The sequence below is a fragment of the Anoplolepis gracilipes genome, chromosome 4 (assembly GCF_047496725.1).
Source record: "Anoplolepis gracilipes chromosome 4, ASM4749672v1, whole genome shotgun sequence".
NCBI classification, from domain to species: domain Eukaryota; kingdom Metazoa; phylum Arthropoda; class Insecta; order Hymenoptera; family Formicidae; genus Anoplolepis; species Anoplolepis gracilipes.
Genome location: NC_132973.1, coordinates 10,857,662 through 10,883,826, shown reverse-complemented (window position 1 = coordinate 10,883,826; position 26,165 = coordinate 10,857,662). Strand labels below are relative to the sequence as shown.

The following is a 26,165-nucleotide window of genomic DNA, read 5'->3' as shown; positions in this document are numbered from 1 at the left end:
TTTTTGAGAAAGAAATTTGTTATTTAGTAATTAAGTGTCAAAAATATTACATTTGATTTGATTTTTTTATCGTTATTTATAATTTAGAATTGGAAGGAGGAAATTGATTCAATAGATTAAATCGGATATTTATGTAAATTTATTTCAATATATTATATTGTGCGAACATATTCGAAAATTGTTTTAGGGAATAGTTGGAAAGGAAATTTTTGGAAGAGTTTTTGCAAAAGAAAATGTTTGTGTGGCGCCAGATATATATATATATATATATATATATATATATATATATGTGAGAATATTTACAAAAAAATGGATCATTTAAATAAACGTTACTTTAACAGACATTTCATACAGTATTATCTGTGTTTTTGCTTACGTCTATTTCAAATGTCTAGATAACGCACACCTCTAATTTATAATGATTTGCTAGGACTAGTTCCGAATGAGCTCGAACCATCTCATTCTTTGCTCGTGATACCATTTTATTCTCGATTCACACGAGTAGATCCATATATAGGCAGGCTTGAGCGAATTAATAGCGGCGTTTGCTTTTGCCACGCGATATGCATGGATTGTCTACGTAATCTACAACAATAATTACAGTAACACCGATGATGTTGCGTTTTAATATTACACAGATTGCAGCAGTTATATACTCGCAATTGTAATTGTAAGAAACCGTCCGTGTTTGTAACAAGTATTATAGTTCCATAGGTGTTAAAGATTTCAACTGATAAAGAGAAGAGCCGAGCCCGATAATAAAGGAAAAAAGAAAAGAATATCCTAAATACACGCTGTTGCTGATCTGACGTTATAGGACAGGACGATAATCATCGCCGATGCAGCGCGTTATCGATCTATCGCGCGTAAACTATCAATGTTTCGGATCGGCAAATACATTTTACGGTTAACTTAATCACAAAGTGTAATTCCACCATAGAGCACCATAGAGCAAAAGAATATTTTTTTCACCTTTGCACATATCGATCACTCCGAGCACTGATATATAGAATAACACATTTGCGCGATTCTTCGGTTGAGATACATAAATAAATAGCAACATGCGACCGTTTGATAACTATCCCGATCTTGTTAAAAAATGTCACTTTAGATTTCACGGGCATGTCAACCGAGATCGAACTAACGTATCACATCTCATTTAACGATCATGTTTCGTCAATTCCAATGGTTGTTGATCAGTCCAGTGATCTCTCCAAGCGACCGGCGGCGACGACGGCGCATCCTGATCGGAATCCTGTACGTCGATTTCCTCGTCCTCGTCCTCATTTTGATCGTAGCGTATCCTATGCGCCGATCCCGGTCTCGGACCAAATCCGGATCCGTGTCGTTCGTATACAGGACTGGCTGGTCTTGAGTGTCCGGTTGAGTCGTCACCTACTAGCTGACTGATCATACGGAAGGCGCTGGGTTTCCTCTCCGGTTGTTTCGGTACCGATTCCAGCCTGTCGATCCTCTCGGCTCGACTGTCGAGATTTGCGTCCCTAGCCGCGGAATTGGTGACAACCGCGCGAAATGCGCTACTTTCGCCGCCCATGCCGGCGATGGAGCAACCGGATGTACGCTGGCCGATTTCCATAGCGGACGTAGCGGAATGCGGTTGCTGCTGCGGCTGCGGCTGCGGCTGCGGCGGTGGCGGTGGAGGCGGTGGCGAGCGCTTTAATAGGTTCATGCGTTGGTGACGACGCCACTTTGCCCGTCTGTTGGAAAACCAAACCTAAGAGTCACGAGTTAGGTCGTTAGAAGGCTCGTGATCAAGTCGGATAATCGGTTATTCGAGAACGACGCGACCGCTCTCCGCAAGGTCTACTTCAATGTCGATAAACGATCGAAATAGACCTTGCATGTTGTCGCGTCGGTTCTTTACTTTTTATATCTGCGAGTAGTGGATCCTCACCTGAACGCGCGCTTCCGAAAGTGACGTTTTCGAGGCGAGACGCTCACGCGTGGACACGCAAGGGTAATGCGATCGTTCAAACTCCTTTTCCAGCTCTTCGAGCTGCTCCGGACTGAAAGTCGTGCGGTTGCGTCGGAACTTGGGTTGCTCCGAACCGTCTAAACTTCCGTCATCTCCGTCGCCGTCTGTACATTAATAGAAGCACGTTTTCTATCGACTATATATCTGCACACAACCCGATTCAAATTCAATATTTAATTCAAATTACTTATTGACGATTCAGCAAAAATTATAATATAGGGTAAACTAAGGTAAGATGGCCATAGGCTGTCATTTTTTTCAATCGCTACATGGTGCGCTTTTTTAGTCATTATTAAAGATAATCGATATTTACAGTAGTTTATGCGCATACATTATTCGAAATAACGATATTGTGAATCTTATATCATATTTTTACATTTGACTACCCGCAAAGTTTTTCATTTGACCACTAAAAACTGTTATAACGTCGAATAAATTACAGTTAAGCTATCGTAATCGACGTTAGACATATTATAAAGATATTATAAGATACATCATTACATGACCTATAATTTTTATTTTCGTTTTTACTATTTTTTTATAAATATTATGGCCATCTTTTCGTCACTATGGTCATCTTTTCCTTAAAAGTTGGGTAAGATGGCCAATGCTTGTGTTGTACTATTTTGATAATATAAAATTTCTATTAAATATTTTCCTTTTAATTTCGATAATATATTACGTAATTTAAGCTTTAGTGAAGATAATATGCCAAACGCTATTAAAAAATAACAAAAATAAAAGTATGTTTTTTGCATATGTATGTTTTTAAAAAATTATGGCCATCTTACCCGAGTTTACCCTATCACAGTATAATTTTTAAGTAATTAAAGAGCTAAATTAAAATTTGATTTCTATTAATATCCATATACCTATTGATATAAAATAATTTAAGAAAAATACGAGATGTAATATACATTCTGGAAGATCAATGTATAGAAAAAAATATTGCGTTTAAACTAAATTGTATAAATATTATATAATAAACAACTGTTTCTCATTTCTATTGTAATGATTATATATTAATCTACTTGAACAAACGTTGAAAACTTTGAAAATATTTTTTCAAAACCAAGTAGAACAATATTTTCGTTCCGGCAAATAGGGCAAATTTCGCGTAACATGTCACGATCTTGAAAGACGACAATAGCCTACCTTGCAGGTATCCTCGAGCGATCACGTCGGCGGCATGAAGCGCGTGCTCGGAGGTGCCCGCGGCGGACGCGGACGCGGCCGCGGCCGCGGCGGCGGCCGCGCCCGGACTCAGAGACGGTGGCAGGAGCAGCGCCGACGCAGCGGCGCCGGAAATACCGGTCGCCAGAGGCGGCAACATCCACGGATGGCCGGCCGCGCCTGCCGGCGTCGGCCAACCCGCCGGCAGATGATGGCTCGTCGTCGGATGCTGGTGCGAGTTGAAGTACGGATGTGGCCCGGCGGCCGCGTACAGCCCGTAGCCGGCGGCACGCGCAAATTCCGCGGCCGCGCGTTCCGCCGCGCGATTCCGCAGTATCCGGTTGATGCTGCTGACTGACGGTGCGGTCGCGTTACTGCAAACTCCTGAAACAGGCGGGTGTCGACGCCTCGGTCAACAATAGGAATCGTATCCGGTGTAAAAGTGAGGCGGATCGCATTAACATATACGAATGCTACCAAAGATTTCTCATTAATAAATAGAGTAGTTTTTTTCACAATTTTTTCCGTATTTTTGACATAGTATCGAATTCTCTGAAGGGAAAACATTGTGTACAATGCAAGGGCATTTATGCATGTCTTAAAGTTTACTGGCAATTGTAATGAGATTCGTGTTAGCACGAAGAACAGTATGTATGTCAAGCAATAAGGTCGCAGAAACGCGTTTCTTAATTCTTTCTAAATTATATGTTATATACTCATACGTATATATGTAATCACGAATGGTTTGCATTCGCATGGCTTACAGAGGACGAGCATAATTAAGTAAGAAACACGCTAGTTTATGCATCGCGCTGACGAAGACTTGACGTTATGACTAAGCGCGTTCTGCGAAAAATCCTAGTCAATGTCAATGTTAGTCAATAATTTGTCTTTGGGTTTACACTTCGCGATTATTGCTTTGTCGCATTAATTTTTTTATCATTATTTATCATATGAATTTAGCTCATAAATTTACTTAAATTTATTTTAAATTTATATTTTTTTTTTTGGACGCCGCGTTTTTTACGCGATAAGAGAGCCTAGTTGATAAAAAAGCGATATTATATTATCTTACCCTCCGAGATTAATCTCTCTCGAATTTCCCAAGCAAAGATGGTTGGATTCTCCCTTTTATATTGTTCGATCTTAGCAACGACAGCCGGTGTCGCTACTTTTGGCTTACTACCACCGATCAGACCCGGCGGGCGCAGTGTACCTGAAACACACGATAAAACGATCTTCAAGGACGCGTTGCATTGGTAAAAGTCCTGGGCCGCGATAAAATCGCTGGTAAATGGCGCGCCGCAGCATGGTGCATTTATATTTTGCATTCTATTCGGCAGCTCGGTCACGCCAAAAATCACGAAGCTCGCAGTAATTCCCAAAAATCACGCGATGCACGCGCCTCAAAATTTGAACGTAGGTATCTTTCGCACATGATTGATGTGAACGAAATGATAATTATAATATTATATATACACACCACGTGTGAGTGTGTTATTAGATATAATTGATCGCATTAATAGACATCTGAGTGCCTCGAATACTACTGTTTCAATACTTGTTTGTGTTAAAATCATTGCCAATATTTTTAAATGAATATAAGACCATTGTGACGTAACAGTAAAATACAAGAAAATTCAGATAGTGATACATAGTATATTACAAAAGTCATGGAGCAATATTATGTTTAACATCGCGTGCTACCTTACACGAACAAATATCAGTCCTATCGTCGTATCTGGGCGGATTCATGATGCAGCGATTAGGACAACACGAGGATACTTTACGTAATAAACGTCATGATACAAGAGAAAATTATATGCACACGTGTGTAATCGTGTTGGCTTGCGATAATTCGGAATATTTTTTAATAATTCATTATCGCACGTCGTAAATATAAATGTCAGAAAAGTTAAGACGGTCAGGAAGTTAATTGCACGCTTTGATCAATTTGGCTATATAATTTAGAAAAATTATATGAACCGTTTATTATAATATATTTAGATAAAACGCTAAAACACGGGGTCATAAGCAAGCATGTAACAAGTATTATATCTGCCACTGTCATGTTCTATAGAAATTGTAATTTTGTAATTTACTAACTCGTAGGAAAAATAATGGGTAACGCAGTGGTCAATTAGTAATGAATTAATTACTAATTATGATGAGTGAATGCTGAGGTACACGATAGTCCGATGAACATATTACAAAATATAAAGCATATTAGCGAAAGGATATTGCAAGCTATATGTATACGATCGATTTTTCGTTAAATAAAGATCGTTGATAGTAGAATATAATCAATGTACTAAACAATTGCGTTTTAATACATTTTAATAATTTCGAAACAAATTAGGTAACACATAACATATGTTTATAACTAAAATAATTTTACTTTTACATCCTGTATATTTTTCTGAATAATAAATCTTATTATCTTTTCTCTTGATAAAATTTATAAAATTTAAAAAACAAGAAAAGTAAGAATAAAGAATATATAACGTTTCTTTTTTAATATCAATTATTACAGTATCGTAATAATGCATGTATAACTAATTTTTTATGACATATTAATTATTATATATGCTAATTACAATATTTTAGTTTAATATTTACACAGTAGCGATTATACAACACATAGTTTTGCAACATTGCTTTTTTAATTTCCTCAAATATTATATTGTAAAACATAACTAATTTTATAATATTAATTACGTATAAAAATTATAGACTCTTATGTTCATTTAATTAATATTGCGTAGCAACGATTACACGACATTATACTATAATGTTGTGTGTGTGTGGTGTCTTCAAGTTTATATACAATAAGTATAATATGATCTATATAGACTGCAATAGAGCAGTCGTGCATTACATTACAAAGTTTCTATTATTTAACAATTTTGATAACCAAAATTATTTTACGCACAGTAAAAAATTGTGCGTCCATTTGTTAAAATTTTCTTGTGTGTTACCACGTTTCGATTACTACTTCAATGTAAAATTAACATACAGTTGATATGTTATTATTTTGATAACATTTTCACGTGTTATATTTATGTCAACTTTGTAACTTAACACTTTGTGAATGTCTCTTAGAAATGGAATATTATTTTGAGTGCTTTTAATACATGATTAACAATCATTTCAAATAATCAACATGTTTCAAGAATCAATTTAACATTCCGAAAAAAGTTAAAATAAATCTTCGAGTAATCATGAACTTTAAAACGTTCCATCAACATTTCTTACAAGTTATTGTAACTGCCCTTTTATGTAGTTTTTAATTAATTTGTATGTTATTTTTACATTACACTTAAAATCACAATAACAAAAATAAATGTAAAGTTTTGTGTGGATTACTTAACACTTCTAATTTATCAATAAGTAACACACAATAAATGTATTATTTTAATTTAAAATTTAGAGTGGACTTTCTGGGAAATGGAAAAAATGTGAAAATTAACATTTTATTTTTTACCGTGCGTTCAAGATATATCTCTGCTGTTTTCGTCCAGTTTTTCGCGAATGACACAATAGAAGCAAAGAAACGAAAGTCACGTTCGCGTGTTAACATCAACATGAACGTCAACCATCGAGCATAAAGGGTCTCATCGAGAGACTCGCCTTCCGACCCCAATTACGCGTGGATTCATCGTGGAAGGACGCGCACGTCGCGTACATGTGCATGCATCATCCGTGATTCGCGTTTCTGTCGTGGCCACCGCGGTCTTTGAGAAGAAACGCGAAGAGAGTCCGTCCGTCAATTCTGTCGAGAGGCCACAAGGTAATGGAAACCAGAGGCGCAGGCAGACTTGAGCAATTATCGGTCGTTAGGTACTATTATTAATAACAATAATGACGGCTAAACCCGGCAGGGTATCGCGTGCGCTCCCACGGGTGAAATGCGTGCCGGGTATATAAACGATGTACCCATCTAATAGGTATCCATGCCGCGAGCAAATTCCTTGCCTCGATCTGCTATCTCGGTCTCTCGGTCTGCCCCTCGCTCGCTTCATCTTTCAGTTTCTCTCTGTCTTTCCTTCCGTATCTTTCCTTCTATGTACTCTCCCCCTTGATCTCTTCTCACCCTGACCTCCTCCGTCTTTATTTGCCGCTCGCTCGGTTTGCTCCTGCTTTGCTTCTGTGCACGTGTTGAACGTACGTGCGTGCGTAAAACGTAAAACTTTTGAGCGCGAATTGCCGTTTTTAATAAAAGAAACTGTGCACGAAGCCAATTTCGTTAGCCGGTTAGGTTACTCGCGAGAGCATGTCCGGCGTGGTTAGGTGCTTACAGGCGAGAAGAGCGCATTCAGCGCGCGTTAGCATGCATGCATTCGGAGAGCGACGCGATCTCTTTTATGAATTAATAATGAGGGATTAGCGTAATTACACGACGAACAAGAGGGATACGATAGAAACTGCGAGTAAACAACCGGAACGCCTCCGGCATTGTCCTTTCAATTGCCGTCCAGTTATTTCAATGATTGCGATAGTGGCATGTTGGGCTTGTTACGGCAACTGCAAAAACTTGAAAAATTTGAGTCATTGAAACCGCACATTAATCTATCTTCAAATTCCATTCATAATAGCGAGCAACTGAAATCGCAGCTTCTAAAGACACGAAAATCAATATAATCTTGAATTTAATTTTTTTTTAGCTAGTAAAGCTAAGCAACACTAATTGTAAGATAATATAATTCACATCCTGTGGCTACTTCTTTTTTGTACAAAAGACACGCGAATCAGAGTAGTCCATTTGCGCGCGGGAAAGTCGACGGAATTAATTGTGCGCTGCGTTTAAATAATTGGCTGATCACGATTACGGTACATTATATTCATTTCGAGATGCCTTAAGGAATCCGTATCCAACGGGATGAAGACATTACCGGCGCGCCGCAAGAGAACAGGCCCCGAACGGTATTTTTACGAGCGGCTCGTAAAGTTAACGAGGATCGTGCTGAGATAGCAGGCAGGTCTACGAGAAAGAGAGAAACTCTTCTCCGACATTTCACGGAGATGCTCGATGGCTTATTTCCTTTTTTTTTTTATTATTCGTTTCTTCCGGCGCGTGAATTCTTTCTTTCTTTTCTCTCTCTCTCTCTCTCTCTCTCTCTCTCTTTCTCTCTTCTACTTTTTCTTTTATATCTTCTTGGCTTCCTCATTTTTTCTGGTCTTTCCTCAAACGCGGATGTGGGCTCCTCTCCTGTTCGCTCGTGCGGATTCCAAATGTCGTTCGAGTCCTGAATTTCCGCGAGTTTCACCATGCGCTCTCGCGTGCCTGTATCGGCGAAAGCGCAATACGTCAAAATATGGCGGTCCAAGACACAAGGTACAAAGAACAGCGCAAGTAGCTATGAAAAGCGTGAATGTCGGAAAGCACGAGGCATGATTTGTTGAGCGATTAGATACTCGTGTTGTAAATCGAAATGTAAATTTTTACTATACTCTATAGTTGTAAAGGAAAGAAAGGCTTTGAAATAACTTTTCAAAGTCTGTAGTATGTGTAACGTACACATATTATATAATATACATAATACGAAAAAATATATAATATATAATCATTTATAAAAAAAGTCATAAAGAGAAGTCTAATGTTTATCAAATTAAGAAATTCGCTGAAATGCAGAGGAATTAATGATTGGCGCAATCATTGGCGAATTATTCGAGTTGCCAAGGTGCTGAAGACCACAAAAATTCGCGTGGAAGAAGCGATTATTATTATACGTTAATTTTCGCCGGCTAACGAGCTTCGAGCAGCCGATTCCGCCCTGCTCGTTACATCTAACCGTGCTCGACGAATACATTCAGTGTTGTTCTTTGTTCTTTGCCTCGTGCAAAAGCGCCCGAAAGATTAACGCGTTTGAGGTCGGTGGTGATTGTTGTCAGAACCACAGCGAAAAATATAAAATATTAAATATATGTGTATTAGATAGATTGTTTCAAAATAATTTAACACAAAATTATTAATTATCTCCAATGTTTTCAATCAAAAATTTTAAACAATTAAAAAGTTTCTTTTTAAATGAGAAGATATGTGCAATATTTGTGTGTGTTTGTGTATGTAAAAAAAAAAAAAATAGTCGTTTACGGTTATATTTTTACCATAAAATGCTGAAAATTTTTATTCGATAAATATGACAAACCTTTTATGTCAATTTAATAATTTCCGTCTTTAGAAACTCTCTTGTACATACATCTTCTATTTTTTTTTTCGTTCTCTGAAGGGGTCGATGATATTTCCGAGATATAAAAATGGATGATTTCTACCCTGACTTGTATCAAAATTACGTATGTACGTAATGCGTGCGGCGTTCGATACCCGCAATAGGCACATAGAGTTGACAACATAATAGCGATATGTCAACGAAGTAGTTTTTCTACGTAAGTTCTTATATTCGGAATGTCACTCAATAATTTGTATATTATTCTTATCGTCAACGATAGAAAATACACAACGCAGTATGATATCGAACGTGTGTATATATATATATATATATATATATATATATATATATATATATATATATATATATATATATACGTAACTCCCTTTTGACTCGCTTGGCGGAAAATCGTAAAAATATGCTTCATAAAATGAAAGACTCACCTAAAAGTTTCGTGACAACTGCGCCCTGCTGATTTAAGGACAACACGTGATTAGCAAGGTCGTTATAATGCCTTAGTGCTCCTAATCCGTGCGACAATTCGATTAAACGTTGTCGCGATGCGCCGCCATTATTTCCGCTTGCAAACGGACCCGCCGTGCAGTTTTGCAAGTTCACGCCTGTAATCAGAGAACAATTTTATTACGCTATGTATAACGATAAAATTTAATTCTGAATAATTAATAGTAATTAATAATGATTGTTTGAAGACAAGACGTTGGCGCTTATCTTTAATAATCACAATTTTATCACTATATTATTGACTTATATTACTTCCGTAAACAAGTTAATGAGATTCGAATGATGATTTTACGGCTCGCGATAATCGGGAATTTTTTTGACAAAGATCTTCGCGATCTTCGAAGTTAGTTGAATACGCCGTTAAATTGACAATCGTCTGCGTAATCGCTGTGACGAAAGTGGTCACGGTCAAATATCTTTAGGTTCGGACGCATTAATTTAAACCGCTTGCAAGTGATCTTGTGGTCCCGTTATTGTGACGGTGTTCTGACATCGTCTTTCAGAATATTGAAAGCGCAGTCAGAACACCTGTCGCTCGTAAAGTGTGATTAATAATTTATATTCGTACACTTTTAGTAGAAATCGAAGATATAAAGCGCTTTATGCACATTGAAATTGTCTTGCACTGTTTTTTTACATTTTTTATAGCAACGTATCATGTCATATTGCAAAAGAAGTTTAATTCTCAGCATTTATCGATTTTGCCTTCAGCAGTCGATACTCAATTGCTCTTGCCCTTTGATTGTTATTGGAGTGTCAATCAATATACGTTAATGTCATTCAATAATTTGCATATTCCTAATATAATAATCTTAGAATGAATTTCAAATTTAATAAAAAATTGTTTTTTTTGTGTGTTCATAATTTATTTCATACATACTATATTAATACTTGAACGAACGATTCAGTTATATAATACGTTTGTCATAGGTATTACATTACTGATATTAGATGCGTAAAGATGTTTGTTTATTATGCAGGCCTATGTAATTGTACGGATGTGTGAATCCGTTAGACAAGTCAGCGAAGATTTTCGTAATGTTTCAAAAGGATGCGCACAAATAGGTTTTCCTTGTAGATTTACAGAATAATCTTTACAACCTTTTTCGGACAGACTCAAATCAAAATTTTTCTTTTACTTTTACTCACAATTTTCAATCTCACATTTGTTATGATTTTTTTAAGCAATCAAGTTACTCTTTTTTAAAATTATTATTTTGTCAAAAGTTCCTATTTTACGTTTCTACGCTTTCCAAGTGAGAATCTTTTTCATTTATTACAAACTATTGAGATACAACGTAGAAACTTAATTCTTATATAAATTAAACTTATCAAAATCATCTGGAGTCCACATAAACGTAACGTGATAAAAATTGTAGTTAAAAATTGTAAAAGCAAAATTTCGACTCGGGAAGAGATAACGATCGAATACAGCAACATTAAAGATTATTCGTTGATTTAATCATTGACAAGGGACATGTCACAACTGTCCGCAACCGATTTGGTTCTCCTTGAAATATGTTGAACACAAAAATCTAAGAGACACGTTTTTTTTGTGCGCAATCTCATGTTTAAGAGCAGGTAAAACACCCTTTTGAAAAAAAAATAGTTTTTTTTTTTTGGGATCAAATATCGTCAAACCAACAAGAGATGGAAAAAAATTGTTAAATAAAAGTTTAACTGCTTCAAGAGTACTTTAAATTGGCAAACAAAAATTATAAAACTTTGAAAAAAATTAAAAAATTTTTTTCATAACTTTAAAGTACTCTTTAAACCGTTAAATTTTTGTTTAACAATTTTTTTTCTATTTCTTATAGTTTTGACGATATTCGACCCCAAAAAGAATATCGATTTTTTAAAAAGAGGCATTTTACCCTTTAAACATTCGACCCCAAAAGAAAATATCGTTTTTTTTTAAAGGGGCATTTTACTCTTTAAACATGAGATTGCACACGTATAAAAAAATACGTGTGTCTTAGATTTTTGCGTTTAATAACATATTTCAAGAAGAATCAAATCGGTTCCGGGCAGTTGTGACGTGTCCCTTGTGAGTTAATCTTGACTGGAGACAATCGTTCACTTAATTTAGTAATGGAGTATTTAGTGGCCAAGCATGTGAGTACGTATCTATGTTAAGCAGACGATTGATTCATAAAAAGTAATTTTAAAAGAGAAAAAACTGTAATTAAACAGCACCTAGTAGACTCACGTTAGAAACAAATGTTTAAGTGTAACTCGATGCGAGCTTAAGAATAATATGAATTATAAATGTGAGAGAGATGTTAATTATCGTACCAGTAATGCGATCAAAATTGATGTACTTATTTGCAGGCTTAGCTTCTTCATAATCGTGCTGTCGACTAATCTTAATGACGTTTAACGCGGCTCGCCGCAATTTATGATCGAATGATACGGCAATATTAAGAGCGTGAAGTAACTGTCTTTTTGTAAACGGTGAGCGCAAATTACTTTTTATCCCGCGTAAAGAGATCAACGATCGGTGGGAAGAACCGTCGGACGAAATTAAAATCCCGAGTGTCGGCAGAAAACAGGTTCGTCGTGCTCATTTGTATCGCGTTGTTTTAATTGGTTTTAACGGATGGATCGTGCGCAAATACATTACAATTCGTTTATATAGTGAGAAGGTTTAATTAATTCTTGTATGAGTTGAGCGGATTAATTAAATTCGGCATAGGGTATTTTATGCAAATTGTTTGTAATTTGCTATACATACGATCGAGCGGCCATTTTTGCAAAATTTACAACATTAATGCAATTAATTACTAATGAGAATCCTCATCGGAAATCATAATTTAGTTAATTCGCTGTAATTTGAAGGAGGATAGTTATTTTTCGTGTATTTTAATTGTACGTTGTAGATCGAACTATATTATTTTATTATGGCAATTTTACACGCTTCATTCTTTTGTCATATTTTTGATCTTTTAAAGGTTTATTATCTTCCAAAGTAATGCAATTACTATTATATTTTTATTATTTTAATCCTTGCCTTTCGGCTTAGGATAAACTTCCAATTTACATATTAAATGACGATCAACTAACCTAAATACAATACAATAAAATCGAATAAACTAAATAAACTAAATAGATTAAATAGATAAAGTCTAAGTATATTAAAGTAACTAATAATAATCGATAATAACTGACAATAAACTGATCAAAATAAACCATGATAAACTAAACAATAAACAACTAAAATCAACAAAAATCAACTAAAATTAACTAAGATATATTAAAATGAATTTCACAGTTTTTGCCAGTATTCATATTTAAGTAATGCAATTACTATATTTGAGAAAAAATTATTTCAGAACGTCTAATATAAATTTCAAAAAGGTCTAATATAAATAATAATCATTTAATTAAAAATAAAGATGGGTTTCTCGTCTACGTCTCTTTAGGGAGGTAAAGAGGGGGTATGAAATTTTCAAAAATGAGAATCTATTTCTTGGTAAATACACCAAGTAAAATGTGTGCTCGGTGCACGTTTCAATTTTCGCGGAAAAAAAAATTAATTTCTAAAGAAATTTACGCATTAACATCTACGTATGGCTCTTATTCGCCAGGTTGATACCTAGTTGCATGTTTGTAAATATTAAGAGCCTTATATTCGAAATATTAAAAATGAAGATGTTTTTCCAATTGCAAAATTCCCGGATTTATTGCAAAACTAAAGTGCCACTAAAATCTTTTACCGAAGAATCTTGTTTGCGACGATTACTCGAATAAAATTTACGCGAATCCTGCGAGTTTCGCACCCGTTGCATCCGCCTAAATGGCACATTGGACATCGCATTCCGCATTCGTTTCAAAGCTATCGGAGGTGTCGTGAAAACGAAAGTAGTCGATGCACAGAAAGAAATGCGTCCCGTCGTTACATCGACACCAAGCGGGAACCGGTTCTGAGCGAGTTCTGGCATCAGTCCTCGCGGTATAATTCGTCCGTATATTTGAAAATCGCCGCCGGTAAAGACCGATCGCTTGACATAGAGTAATAGATAATAAATGGAAAAAGTGGAAGGTCGATTCTCTTTTTGCGAACAAGGTAATTCGTTCGCTCCCGATGAGTGGTTTTATCTGGCCCGAGCCCGAGATGGTTTCAAGTAAAACATTCACTCAAAAAAATGATCTTGCAACTTGAACAAAAATTTTCTAGGTGTAAAAAATTAATTGAAACAGATAAATTATTAGCAAATACTGTGATACTACATATATTTCGCACTTGATCAATTTAAATGACATAGGCAGAATTTATATCTGTACTATTAGTGTAATTTAGACAGAAAATTTGTCTGTGATGCCTATCTTTAAAGCCTATTATCAAGGACAATTATATTTGTGACTAATATTTGGCAAAAGAATCTAAATTTTCTAGAGGTATCGCTAGAATATTGCTGCTATAAATTCTATACGTGACAAACAATATTCTAACAGATATAAAAAGTAGCGATAAATTTTAATTGAGACCAATTCGTTTGTGAGATGAAAGAGTGAATGATTCATTTCATGTCAGAAAGAACGTTACGAAGTAGATGATAAACTTTATGCGTAATGGAATAAAAAGAAATAAATGTCCAATAATTGTATAAATAAAAACTCAAAACAAAAAATCTAAATCTGTTAACGTAACTTTAAATTATAAACTGTATGTGTCTGTTTATAAATAATTTATCGGAATAATAATTTCACATCTCATAATAGTAAAATTTCACAAATTAAAGCTAGGTAATTTATAAGTTATTTATACGCAAAATAAAAAGTTATTTATACGCAAATAAAATGCTCGGCTAGTTATAGCCGAGCATTTTATGTAATAACTCGATGATTAATAACGTTTATGAGAGACAAGATGGTCGATCCAAGAAGTCGAGAGGGAGGAACTCATGTCATTGTAGATGAAGATATCTATTTCTTAACACTTGTCGTAAACGTAGTCTGTAAGGTGTAATCATAAAACCTCAAAGTAGAACTGCATTATATGTTGTACGTCATCGTAATAGTAAATATGTCTAATTGCGTGTAATCTGTTTTGAAAAAGATTAAATTTTACAGCGAAATTATAATCTGACACTCAGTAAAAATATTCTACCTGTAATCAGTACATATCTCTTTGCCGACATTTTTAACGATTGGTCACTGAAACTGTAACAAAGTGCAGCGCGTTAGACAATTATTAGTCTCAAGGGGTATTTATTCTAAAATTCTGAATGCGATCGTAAAATTCCGTGGTATCTTACGCTGTCAACTGTCGAGAGAAACAAAGCGAACTCGTAAATCCTTACTGTGAATTAGCTAAACAAGAGCTGTACTTTTTCTTTGCCACGTCGAATTTATTCCGACCTTTTAATTTGAAATTATTATCATTATATCAATTTAAGAATATCAATTGAGATATAATTCAAAATTTAATGCATACATAAGACTTGACAGATGGAATATCAACAAATTTAATTTTGAATGCTACATGTAATCAAGAGAAAATGTATAGTTCATCATTAGTATATTCATCTTTTTACACAATAATTTAATTACAATTAGGACAAGTGCTACTACAGCACGTGGAAAATTTCCTCGGTATTCTTATCTCTTTCTTTTCGCTCGTTCGCGAATCAACATGTTTATTACTTATATAATGCCTCAAAATTGTCTATAGTCAATAAATATCACTTTTCTGAAACAAAGTATTTCGCGAGAATCGAGATGAGTACTTGCAAGACCAATGTGTACAATGTTACGTTAAACGAGAGTAATATTTCTACCAAACTCTATAAAGATGTACTGCAAACGCAACCGGTTTTCGAACAAGTGCGGTTTTGAGAACTTTGGTATTCCATCTTGACAAGTGTTAACAATTTCCGTTGTTCAAAATTGCGCGTCTGTGAAACTGGCACGACATTCTACAAATATAAAAAAAATACTAAGAGTTCTAATAGTACTTTTCATAGTTTCTACAGTTGTCGATAAAAATTGAAAGAACTCTTACAGAACTGTCGAGAATTACCGTTCGACCTGCTGAAAATCATCGGCACGATACATTTTTACTAAGTAATTGTTAAAAATTAATTGCTGGAATATCATTTTGAAATTATATGTGAATCTCAATTAGAACTATCGGGAACTCTTGTAAAAAATGATAATTTTCAATTCGTTTTAGTACTTTAGAGAGGAGAGTGTCGTGCTAAATTCGCGAAATTAGCACGACATTTTTTCAATTTTTATTTTTTAATGCAAGGAATGCGGAACTCTTTTCAATTTTGATCAACAATTGTAGAACTATGAAAAGTGCTAATATTAGAACTCTTAGTATTTTCTTGATATTTGTAGAATGTCGTGCCAGTTTCACAGACGCCAAAATTGCATGGGCCTTCGTATTCCGTCATCAATGATTTCGCAAATCGATACAATCGATGAAAGAAGCGATTAGCGAATCTGGCAAGCGTTTTAATCACAGAAAAATCCGTGAGAATGTACGATAGTCAAATATACATGTCGCAGACGCGTATCCGAGATGAAACAACGGATTCGTCGCTGCTTTTGATCCCGCGTCTCCTTTTGATTCCTTATCAGCGATTTCGCGATCAATTCCGCGCGAGACGAACACTCTCAGACAACATTTCATCCGATATTCGCACACTGCAGTTGTATTTACGCGAAATGACATAGACGAAAGTGAATCTAATTGTACACTCGCGTCTTCGTTCCTTGTTTGTCGACAACTTAATTAGCGACTGAAAAATGGCGATGCGGTCGTTGATAATGAGCTATAAAAAGAACGACTTCAGATAAAAAAAGATCTAAAAAAAGAAAAAACTTTATTTCTCCATTCATAGTCGACGTAGAGTGTGTTGACCCGATGTCGTAGATATCTAGGAACTGGTATTGGACAACTTATTTAATATGCATGTTTTCGACATGACGATCAATATCATGGTAATTCCGGAAATTTTGGAAATAGGAATTATGTTGCGTTCTTGCCATGATTTCCTGTGCTCACCAATAATTTTGAAATCGAATTAATTATTCTGCGTTTGGTAGTTGCAATTAAAAAATGTCAGTAAAATTAAACTTTCTTAAAGCTCTTTCTGAGATTTTGAGAACGTGTTTTCAGAAGCGTGAAATGGTCCAATTATTATTGTTAGTTGGGAGACGAGCCCTGTACAGGTGTTCGATTGTACAGGTGTTCAATGTTAATTGCGGTTGCCATCCTGCATCGAAAGGTTCACGCGGCGAAAGATCGTGAGGCGATTCATAATTCAATTAGTTACTCGGTTATCTCTCATCAAGAAACAGATATAATCGATATATATATTCATTTGTCGTCGCACATATAACATATTTAACTTTCACGCTATCAGGAACGTATAACGATTAAATGTTTATTAACGTTATTATATTGTATAACAAAGATGATTTTTGTGTTCTTCCGCGATCTTTGAATGCAAATAAAAAATCTGATTCAACCTATATTTTTTATTTAATTTATTAAATTCTCTCTATTAAATTCAGTCTAATGACTGTAAAAGATAATATGCTATTTAATGATACAAACAAAATATCATATAATTATATTATGCCGGTATTATGTAATTAACAATAAGCATAAAATATTATAGAGCCTTTACGTTACTAATTAATTATATAATTAATAAAATATTATATAATATTAATATTATTTCAATGGAAGAGTCGAGATTTAAATTAAAAATTAATATAATAATATCTTTCGAAGAAAACTTGACAATATCCGCATTATAATTAAAAATATTTTACTCTCGTTAATTTAATAAAATTCTCGTCGTTTCTATATACTCGTTATTTCGACATTTCATCGATTATTGTCTCTACCGGTAGTCTTGAAAGTGTATTCAGGTGTTCGGATGAGGTCTGTTAAACAACGATCTGAAATTTGAATAACGTTGTCGTGCAATTTTGTTGTAATAAAGTGCATGGAACATGATTGTAAATAGCTGTGACGTGCTCCATAATTATCGATTTATTGCGGCACAACGGAATTAATTGGCTTTTCATTGGTTATACACGCGCCTTCCTCTTATCTTAGATATCGTCTTATCTTAGAAATTGAAGAATGATATAATGATCAGTAATGGAAATGTACAGAATGTTTCTATAAAAGAATCCGTTACGTATCGCTTTTAGCGGATATCAAAATTCGTTTCAAATCATACTGCGAATATTTATTGCCGCAAATCAAAGCGCTTGAGAAATTATGCAATTCGATGAAAATATTTACCTTAACATGATTCATTCCGAACGTTCAGCGTAAAGAAATTATTTTAACAAGTTCAGTGCACCCAAAGATCTTTTTTGTTATCAAACGGTTAATGGAATAATATTTGCACGCGTATATCACACAAAATGATCGTGTTAAACGATAATTTATTCGATAACTGCAAATCGGTTAATTGAGCTACCGTGGGTGACAAAGTCGAGGAAAGAAAGAGACTCGTGAAGAATATTGTAGAATCGGATGACAATCAATTCGATTCGATTCGATTCGAGAATATTTCTACTTACCATCGATCAGGGAGACCGGTACGTTCATCTGCTGATGATGATGCGCCGCCGGATGCTGATGATGATGCGGCGGATGGATCTGCAGCAAATGCGATCTGGTTTGAGAGAAGGTCGGTGACGGCGGTTCCCAAGGTCGAGCGACACCGGTGCTGACTGGAACGTCCTCATCTTGACAGCAAAACTTGTCGCTGGCGCCTGAGGTGGTTGTGCCGGCGCAGTTGGCGACTCCATGCCCATCATTGTTGTTGTTATTGCTAATTTCCCCGTTATTGTTGTTGTTGCTGCTGCTGTTATTGTTATTGTTACCGTTGCTGTTTGCGAGGCGCGTGGTGGTCGCGCCCGTCGCAGGGCTACCACTACCACTAGCACTGCCACTGACACTACCACTGCCAATGCCGTCGACCTGCACCATTTCGCTGTCGATCGCAGCAGCCGACTTGGCAGTACCAGGAGGGGTCGCGACGCCGCCACCGATCATCATCACCAGACGATCTCACTCACCTCCACCCCCTCCACGCTCAGCGCAACGGCTCCTCCCTCTCCCTCTCTTCTTCCACCTCTGCGTATGCACCACGTTTATCCTTGATTTGTTGTGTCTCGTTTGGTGAATTTTTCCCTGTCTGTCGTGTCGATTCTCCTTCGCAGATTCAACAATCGATCGAAATGTCGATGAACGTCTTCGAGCGCGAGTTAATGTATCGTCTGGAAGTTTTCGCGTTCGGAATAAACGGTTAAGAAGATCTGCACTTTTCATTATGCATCGACCAATATCGTTGCACAAACATTTTTTTATTTGCGCGGTCAAACCCTTTATATTCCTCTTCTATTTTAATTGTCTTATTCTTACGCAGGTCGGCACAATAAAAGTTTGATACAAGTTTAATATACATTCCCGTCGTATTCGTCGAACGACCGTTCCCATTTGTCTCGGAAATTTTCACTCGGCCCTCATCAATGTTCACTTGTCACATGTACACCATCAGCTATCCTCCTACGGCATAGATATGTTTCGCGCTACTCGTCACGTGACACACGAGTCACACGCGGATGTCCTACGGGTCCGATCAGCGAAGCGGTCCAAGTTCTTGTTTACTCGCGCGATGACAGTCACGACGCATCGCGACGCGAGCTTTTACGTCGTCGCGATACTCGAACCTGGTCGAGGTGCCGAGCGGCCGAAGGCGCGGAATGTTGGAGCGCAAGCGCCTTCGACGAAGCTCGTGACCACGTCCTCCTTCTCTTCCTCCTCCTCTTCTACCACCCTTCTCTTCCCTCTCCTCTTTACTCTTTTTCGCGTGTCGATTGCCCTCTCGCTTCTTCCGCCTATGAGGTCTCCCTTCTCCAATGACAGGCAACGAGGACTTACGCCACCGGGGTAACTTGCTCGCGCTCCGTCGGATTCGAGCGGATTGCCTTCCGCTCGGGGTTTCAAAGCGCACCCAGACTAGCCTTACCCCCACTGTTCCCCTCCTGCGGCGAGAGAGAGAGAGAGAGAGAGAGAGAGAGAGAGAGAGACTCGCCTCTGCTCGCCGAGGTGAGATCAAGATTTAATGTGACATGTGACTTGCCTGGTCACTTCGTATACACGGCCGATTGCCTCCTCGCGCTCTTCCTCTCCGTCCTTGCCTCTTCACCGCTTTTTCTCGATGCACAAGATTATCGTGAGATTTTTTTTTTACCCCTCATGCAGATGTTCACGTTTTCGAGAGATTCCTAGATATGGAGGAAAATATTTTTAAAAAATCTTCCAGCAGGGAGGATTACGAGAGCAATTAATCTTCTCTTTCTTCTTGCTTTCGTCTTTTTTCTCCTGTTGTTTTTCCACCGTGCACTACTTTTCTCGTCACGCGATCAATTCGTCGAACGTCGAACGTCGAATCTTCTTCGTATCTCGGTGAGGTAGAAATGAAAAACTCGTAGACCGCAATTTCAGGTAATCTTTATGAGAATTCCGTTATTATAGCGACGATGGTTGCAACGCAGTGTCAACAAGGCGATTGCTCCCTTTAAGCTTCTCTTCTCTATCCGGACCGAATGCGTAACGCGGGGCAACCTGCTCACGCTCCGTCGTATTCGAGCAGATTGCCTTCCACGCTGCGCTCGAAGCGCGCCCAGACTAGCCTTACCCCCACCTTCTCTTCCCACGAAAGACTCGGTCTTCTCCGCTGCTTTTACCCACCGTGAAGATGAGATTAAGATTTAAGGCGCCGCGTGGTACGGTGACGGCGAAGACGAGGGAAACGAGTGCGGAGGAAGGCGGTCGAAAACATTAGAAGCCGCTGATTATATCAGGCCGGAATGTAAAGGGTGGACGCGGGGCGGAAAACACCGGCAGTCGCGGGCACTGGGGGAACCCTTGCGAGAGACCTAGTCGATGCGCATACAAGCGTGGTGGGGACCGGGCATCGTGGGGATGCATGGTAAAAAAGAAAGAGAGAGAGAGAGAGAGAGAGAGAGAAAAAGAGCCAGGTAAAGGTAGCCAAGTGCGCACAGCAAGCCGCGCATCTGAGCTTACCCAACGCCCATCGACCATTACCAAGACGATCCACCAATTGGGCGATCCGGTAGCCGCCCACTGATCTGTTCGCTCTCCCACGCTTTTAAACAGCGACCTTCCGCTCTTCTTCGCAACTGGCGTGAAGCGTCGTCGCGATCCTCGCCGGCCGTTGCCACGGTTGCCGTATGCAATTTTGGTATCGTACGTTGATGTCGGACACGGACAGCACACTCGGGGATAACCGATTGGTGCGCGGTTGGTACCGGCACATTGCACTTGCTTAGCTTGGCCTGGCCTTTCCACACGAATGAAACTGGAGTACGAGGTAATCACCCGACAGCACACTATATGTACATCTAGAGAAGTTCTATCTCTCTAAGTATTCTTGAGAAATGGCTCTATTTATATCGCCCTCGAGATTATCTATAAATTATCGGTTATATTAGTGGCATTTTATTCTGTCAATCATTCACTGACGTAATAGAGTTCAACGTACTTGGAAGTGAATCTTCTCTTTAAAAAGCGACCAATTCAGACAGATATATAAAATATGTTTTTTGTTATTTTAATTGTAGTTTTAACAAAGAGATAAAAAATATATGTACATACATATGTATGTCACAGAATCATCAAATACATTTTTATAATTTAAATTTGTATTAAAATTTACAATTAACTTATTTAAAATTAACAATTAAAAAATACAATTTATTCATTTTTTAAGCTTAATTTATATAAGTTTATCAGTTTTATATAACCAGTAATTAATATTTATATGAAAATGATAAATGTCTCAGTATATTTCTATATTGAAAAATGGATTCCATATCGACCAAAGGACTTGTAGTTTCAAAGATACTTTGTCGTTTTAAAATATTCGGTATTATACAAGAATCTTTCTATAGATGTACCTGTCAATCAAGACGCGCGATGGAAAGAAAGAAATCAAGAATAGTGGAGAATATAGGATTAGAGAATACGCGGAGGCATCGAAAACTATTAAAGTTTGAAAATGAAAATAGATTGAGCGTAATTATTTTCGGAAATCTTTATTGAAACGATTTCTCACATCATCTGAATGATATATGAATGATAAAGTCAAATAAAATAGAACAACTGATAATGTATATGTGTTAGAACATCGTGAGTAGTGACGATGAGAAAAAAAAGAATATATACACCAAACGATAAGCAAATTTGTTAAACTGACAGCATTTCAAATTTCTGAGAAACATCGAGAATTACAGAAATTTAATATTAAAATTCGGAAACGATTAAAATAAAGGGAAATTAAGAGTACAGACGTGTACATAATTTTAATGAATTAATTAAATTATTTTGAACAGTACTAAATATGCAAAATTTATTTAATAATTGCGTTATTTATTTAATAATTTTCTTAATCATTTAGATTATTCTGAAACTCTTACGCGCTTGTGTATGATTAAGATAAAAATATAGATAAATGAAGATTAAGCTGCACCATATATATTATTTGTATGTTAGAGATATATACATACATATCAATACATATACTCATCGATTATTTAAGAAAAATTACTCGTATACCGATCTCATAATATGCGCATATAATAGTTATTATTAGTATTTATAATTTTTGTATTAGAGACAAAAAGGGAAAAGAGAGAGAGAGAGAGAGAGAGAGAGAGAGAGAGAGAGAGAGAGAGAAAGAGAAAAGAGGTACTCAATGTATGCTCTTATCTTTTTATTTACGCATAGTCATATAAATAATAGAGAAAATAGAAAATAGTTTGTACAGATACAACATTAATATAAATAAACACGATAATATATAAATCGATAATGGTAATTGTAATAGTAATTTGAAATGGCAATTATTTCGCACATTCACTCACTAAATAAAGTAATATATTTTATATTAGTTTCTGATAAAAAGAGTGAAAGAGATTCTATAGATTTCCTTGACATTATAGCCTACTTATTATTTAATGAATCTTAAAGCAAGAGCATGGATAACATTTTTTTCTTTCCGCCTTTCTTTTTAATATCTTACTTAGATGTTTAATATCGTTGACAAGTGTAATTTCATGCTCGATGAACGATGCCGAAATAAAACACACATATAAATTTTTTTAAAGAAATTAGTTATTATTTCGACGAAAATATAACGGGCATGCATGATGTGTCAATTCGTTCACTCATAATTTAATTTCTGTCAAACTATAATTAATTCTGAAATTTCAATTGACACTGCAATGCGTTATACCTTTTGACAGATTTTAAATCTATTGCAAAATCGAAAGCTTTATTTCTTGATAATACTAAACTTGAAAAAAATTTCGACTTTCCGTTATGACCTGAAATTATTACGCAAATTTGTTAAATAATAGTTATATTACTGTAGAATAATTTGTAGAATATTAATTAATAGATATTTTTCTAATAACAGTCAATTATACTTTAATACGATCTTAATTCGATTAAAACAATATGTCTTGATCATGTCAGATATCAAATATTTATTTTTTAGAAACAAGTACAATATATCACAAGTCAAACGCTTGTTTGATAAGCGAGTCGCGCGAATATTACATATTAACGATTATGGCTTGATTAACGAGATTAGTTATCTAGACAGCTGATCAATTTCCGTTTTACCAACTATGTGACTGATTAGGAATAATGAAGTTATCCAAATATACATAGGAGACAGAGTTGTCTTACGACAGTTACAATTTGATAGACGAACGAGCTATTCATTTGAACGAACCGTCAATCCGTTAATTCGCAAAGACTAGTATAAATGTTTTTTTTCCATTACTTTGCATTTTGTTACAAATTTGCATTTTCGTTTAATCGTTACGTTCGAACAAAGAACAAAAGAAGGAAAATCATCAGAGATACATGCCCCCGACAAATTACAAGCCGCGCGATTACTCACCGCGAATTAACGCAACATATGCTACATTGTTACAAGTCGCAAAACATTCGTGACTGTTATTATCATTCATGCGACTGAATACGCGATCGTGTGTCGCGTGAAAAAATAACGAGTCAGGTATGTGTGGTGAAAACAGCCATTAATTATTGCAGCAGCAATATTATTAACTTTGTTGTTCGCAAAACATGGATAGAATGAGGGAATCAAATGAGAATTTGTCCTGAAAGGAAGAGAAATTAATTTGTCGTGTTTCACATATTACTATGAAAGAGCGCAATTACATTTCCACAAAAAATGTATAGATAAAACAGGATATTCTTTTATAATTCTTAATACTTACAATTAGCATTAGTGTCTCTTCAAAATATTACATAGACTAAAAATCTATACATACAATTTTTTTACGTAAATAGATATGTTTCTTAATAATTTTTATATATGACAGTAAGGTAAATCATCGAGGAACATTTTATATACGTTTGAGATCATCTTTTATTCCAATTTCCAATACTGATGTAAAATATAAAAGATAGAAATACGTATATATTGCGTAAGATCATTTTTCAATGATTTTAACTTACAATTAATTAAATCTTATCTTTATGCAAGAAATGATTTCGCGCAAAAGTATCTTTTATATTACTTAAATTAAAAATCAGTTTTATTTTTGATACAAAGTTAAACTCATATCAGTTAGATTTCTCGATCTTAAACATTTTGTATTATCTCGTCTCTATGAACCCTGAAATTTTTTTCTTAATCTTGCGTACCTATGTATACGTATACCTAATAAATGCCGCCTTTATTTATTTTATTACTACTATATATTAATATTTAATATATTTTATAATAATTTTTTCAATGATATCGTCTAGATTGTGTGCGAAAATTTTGCGTAGGAAAGACAGAAAGAAAATTTCCATTACAAGTAACCCTATAACGTATAAGAAATTCAGTCACCCAATGCAAACGATATATATGTTGCGCACCGAGATGCATTTCGCGTTTAGCATATAAAAAATGAGATTATGACGATTATTCCGACGGATAATAACCGCAATAATCACTCACACATCGAGTTTGAACGATATATCGTGCGCACTTTACGCTGTCGCGTATTCGGGTCGCGCCGAAGTATAAGGTATCGTCGGTAGCACCATCACCACCACCACCACCACCACCACGATCGCACTATCACGAGCCTACCATTATCACCGTCGCACGCTTGACGGTGATAAATCATGCGACAGGAATGATTCGGCTAAATTGCTGCTCGCACGTATTCGCGCTCGATGCCTGCCGTGCGGGTCGTTGCATGGTCGGAAAAGCGATACCGACGGAGGGACGCAGGGGGTTGCGGGAGGGATACGGCGAGGGAGAGAAGGGTGCGCGACCTTTCCCTCCCCTCTTCCCCCCCCCACTATAGACTAACGTCGGGGACCGAGGTACCGGCGAGAGGCAATGTCCGTCACGAGCGGTAATTACGCACGCGTTCCAGTAGCCATTGGTCTATTGATTTTGCCGGGGGAAGCTTGTCGGGTGCCCTCCGTTGCTCGCGCTGCGACTTGTCCGGAAGAGCTCGGCGTGGCGTTCGCGCAGCGGCTGCTGATGGGAGTAAACTTGGTAGGCAATGGTCGGAGTTGGGTTGCAGTGGGGCAACACTAGGACCGATTGGTCGGCCAATCTATTGCCGTCAAACACGCTATCTCTGACCACGTCGGAGATTCTCTCTCTCCCTCTCTCTCTCTCTCTCTCTCTCTCTCTCTCGCACTCTCTTCGGCTCTTTCTGATTCTCGTTTATACCTCGGGATAACGTGTGCGATAGCGCGATCGCGTTGATTTCACGCTACGCGCGGGTAAAGGAATATCCGATGACCGACGCGATGCATTTGACGCTTCCGCGGGCTTTGGACTTTGCTGAGAAACGAAGGACGAAAAATTGAGAATTGTTATCTCGTTAAAGGAAAGACGTCGATGAGGGAAATGTTTCGATAAGTGCGTGATGTAGATAAAAATTCTTTCTCTCATTCTTTTTTTGATATGCAGGGTGTAACAGAGCGTCCATATTAGACGTTTTTTTGAACAATTTGTCGTAACAAGTTGGGGAAAAAATTTTTATGACAAAAGACCCAGTGAAGAATCGAATGATGACATTCGGCGTTTCCTGGAAAAGCTGGGAAATCAGAAAAATGGGTATAAACTTCATTATTTTAAATGGGAAGGGGGGAGGGGTCGAGCGAGGTATCATTGGATAGGACCTTTAAAAAGAAACAACTTTTATAGGAAAAATTTTTTAACTCGTCCAACCAATTAAAAAAATGCAAATAA

General features: G+C 36.6%; 1 protein-coding gene and 1 long non-coding RNA gene across 2 annotated transcripts in view; one reads left to right on the top strand and one right to left on the bottom strand.

Moving 5' to 3' along the window:
• LOC140664403 (uncharacterized) overlaps positions 1–26,165 on the top strand; it is a 118,340-nt gene that overhangs the window by 29,233 nt on the left and 62,942 nt on the right. The gene's annotated exons all lie outside the window — the stretch shown is intronic.
• On the bottom strand, positions 140–19,699 carry Eyg (eyegone). Its single transcript, XM_072890583.1, has 6 exons — positions 18,418–19,699; positions 9,783–9,959; positions 4,245–4,385; positions 3,152–3,553; positions 1,916–2,100; positions 140–1,735 (listed from the first exon to the last, which is right to left on the bottom strand). The coding sequence occupies exons 1-6, from the start codon at positions 18,896–18,898 to the stop codon at positions 1,160–1,162; spliced, it is 1,962 nt and encodes a 653-aa protein (XP_072746684.1). The 5' UTR covers positions 18,899–19,699; the 3' UTR covers positions 140–1,159.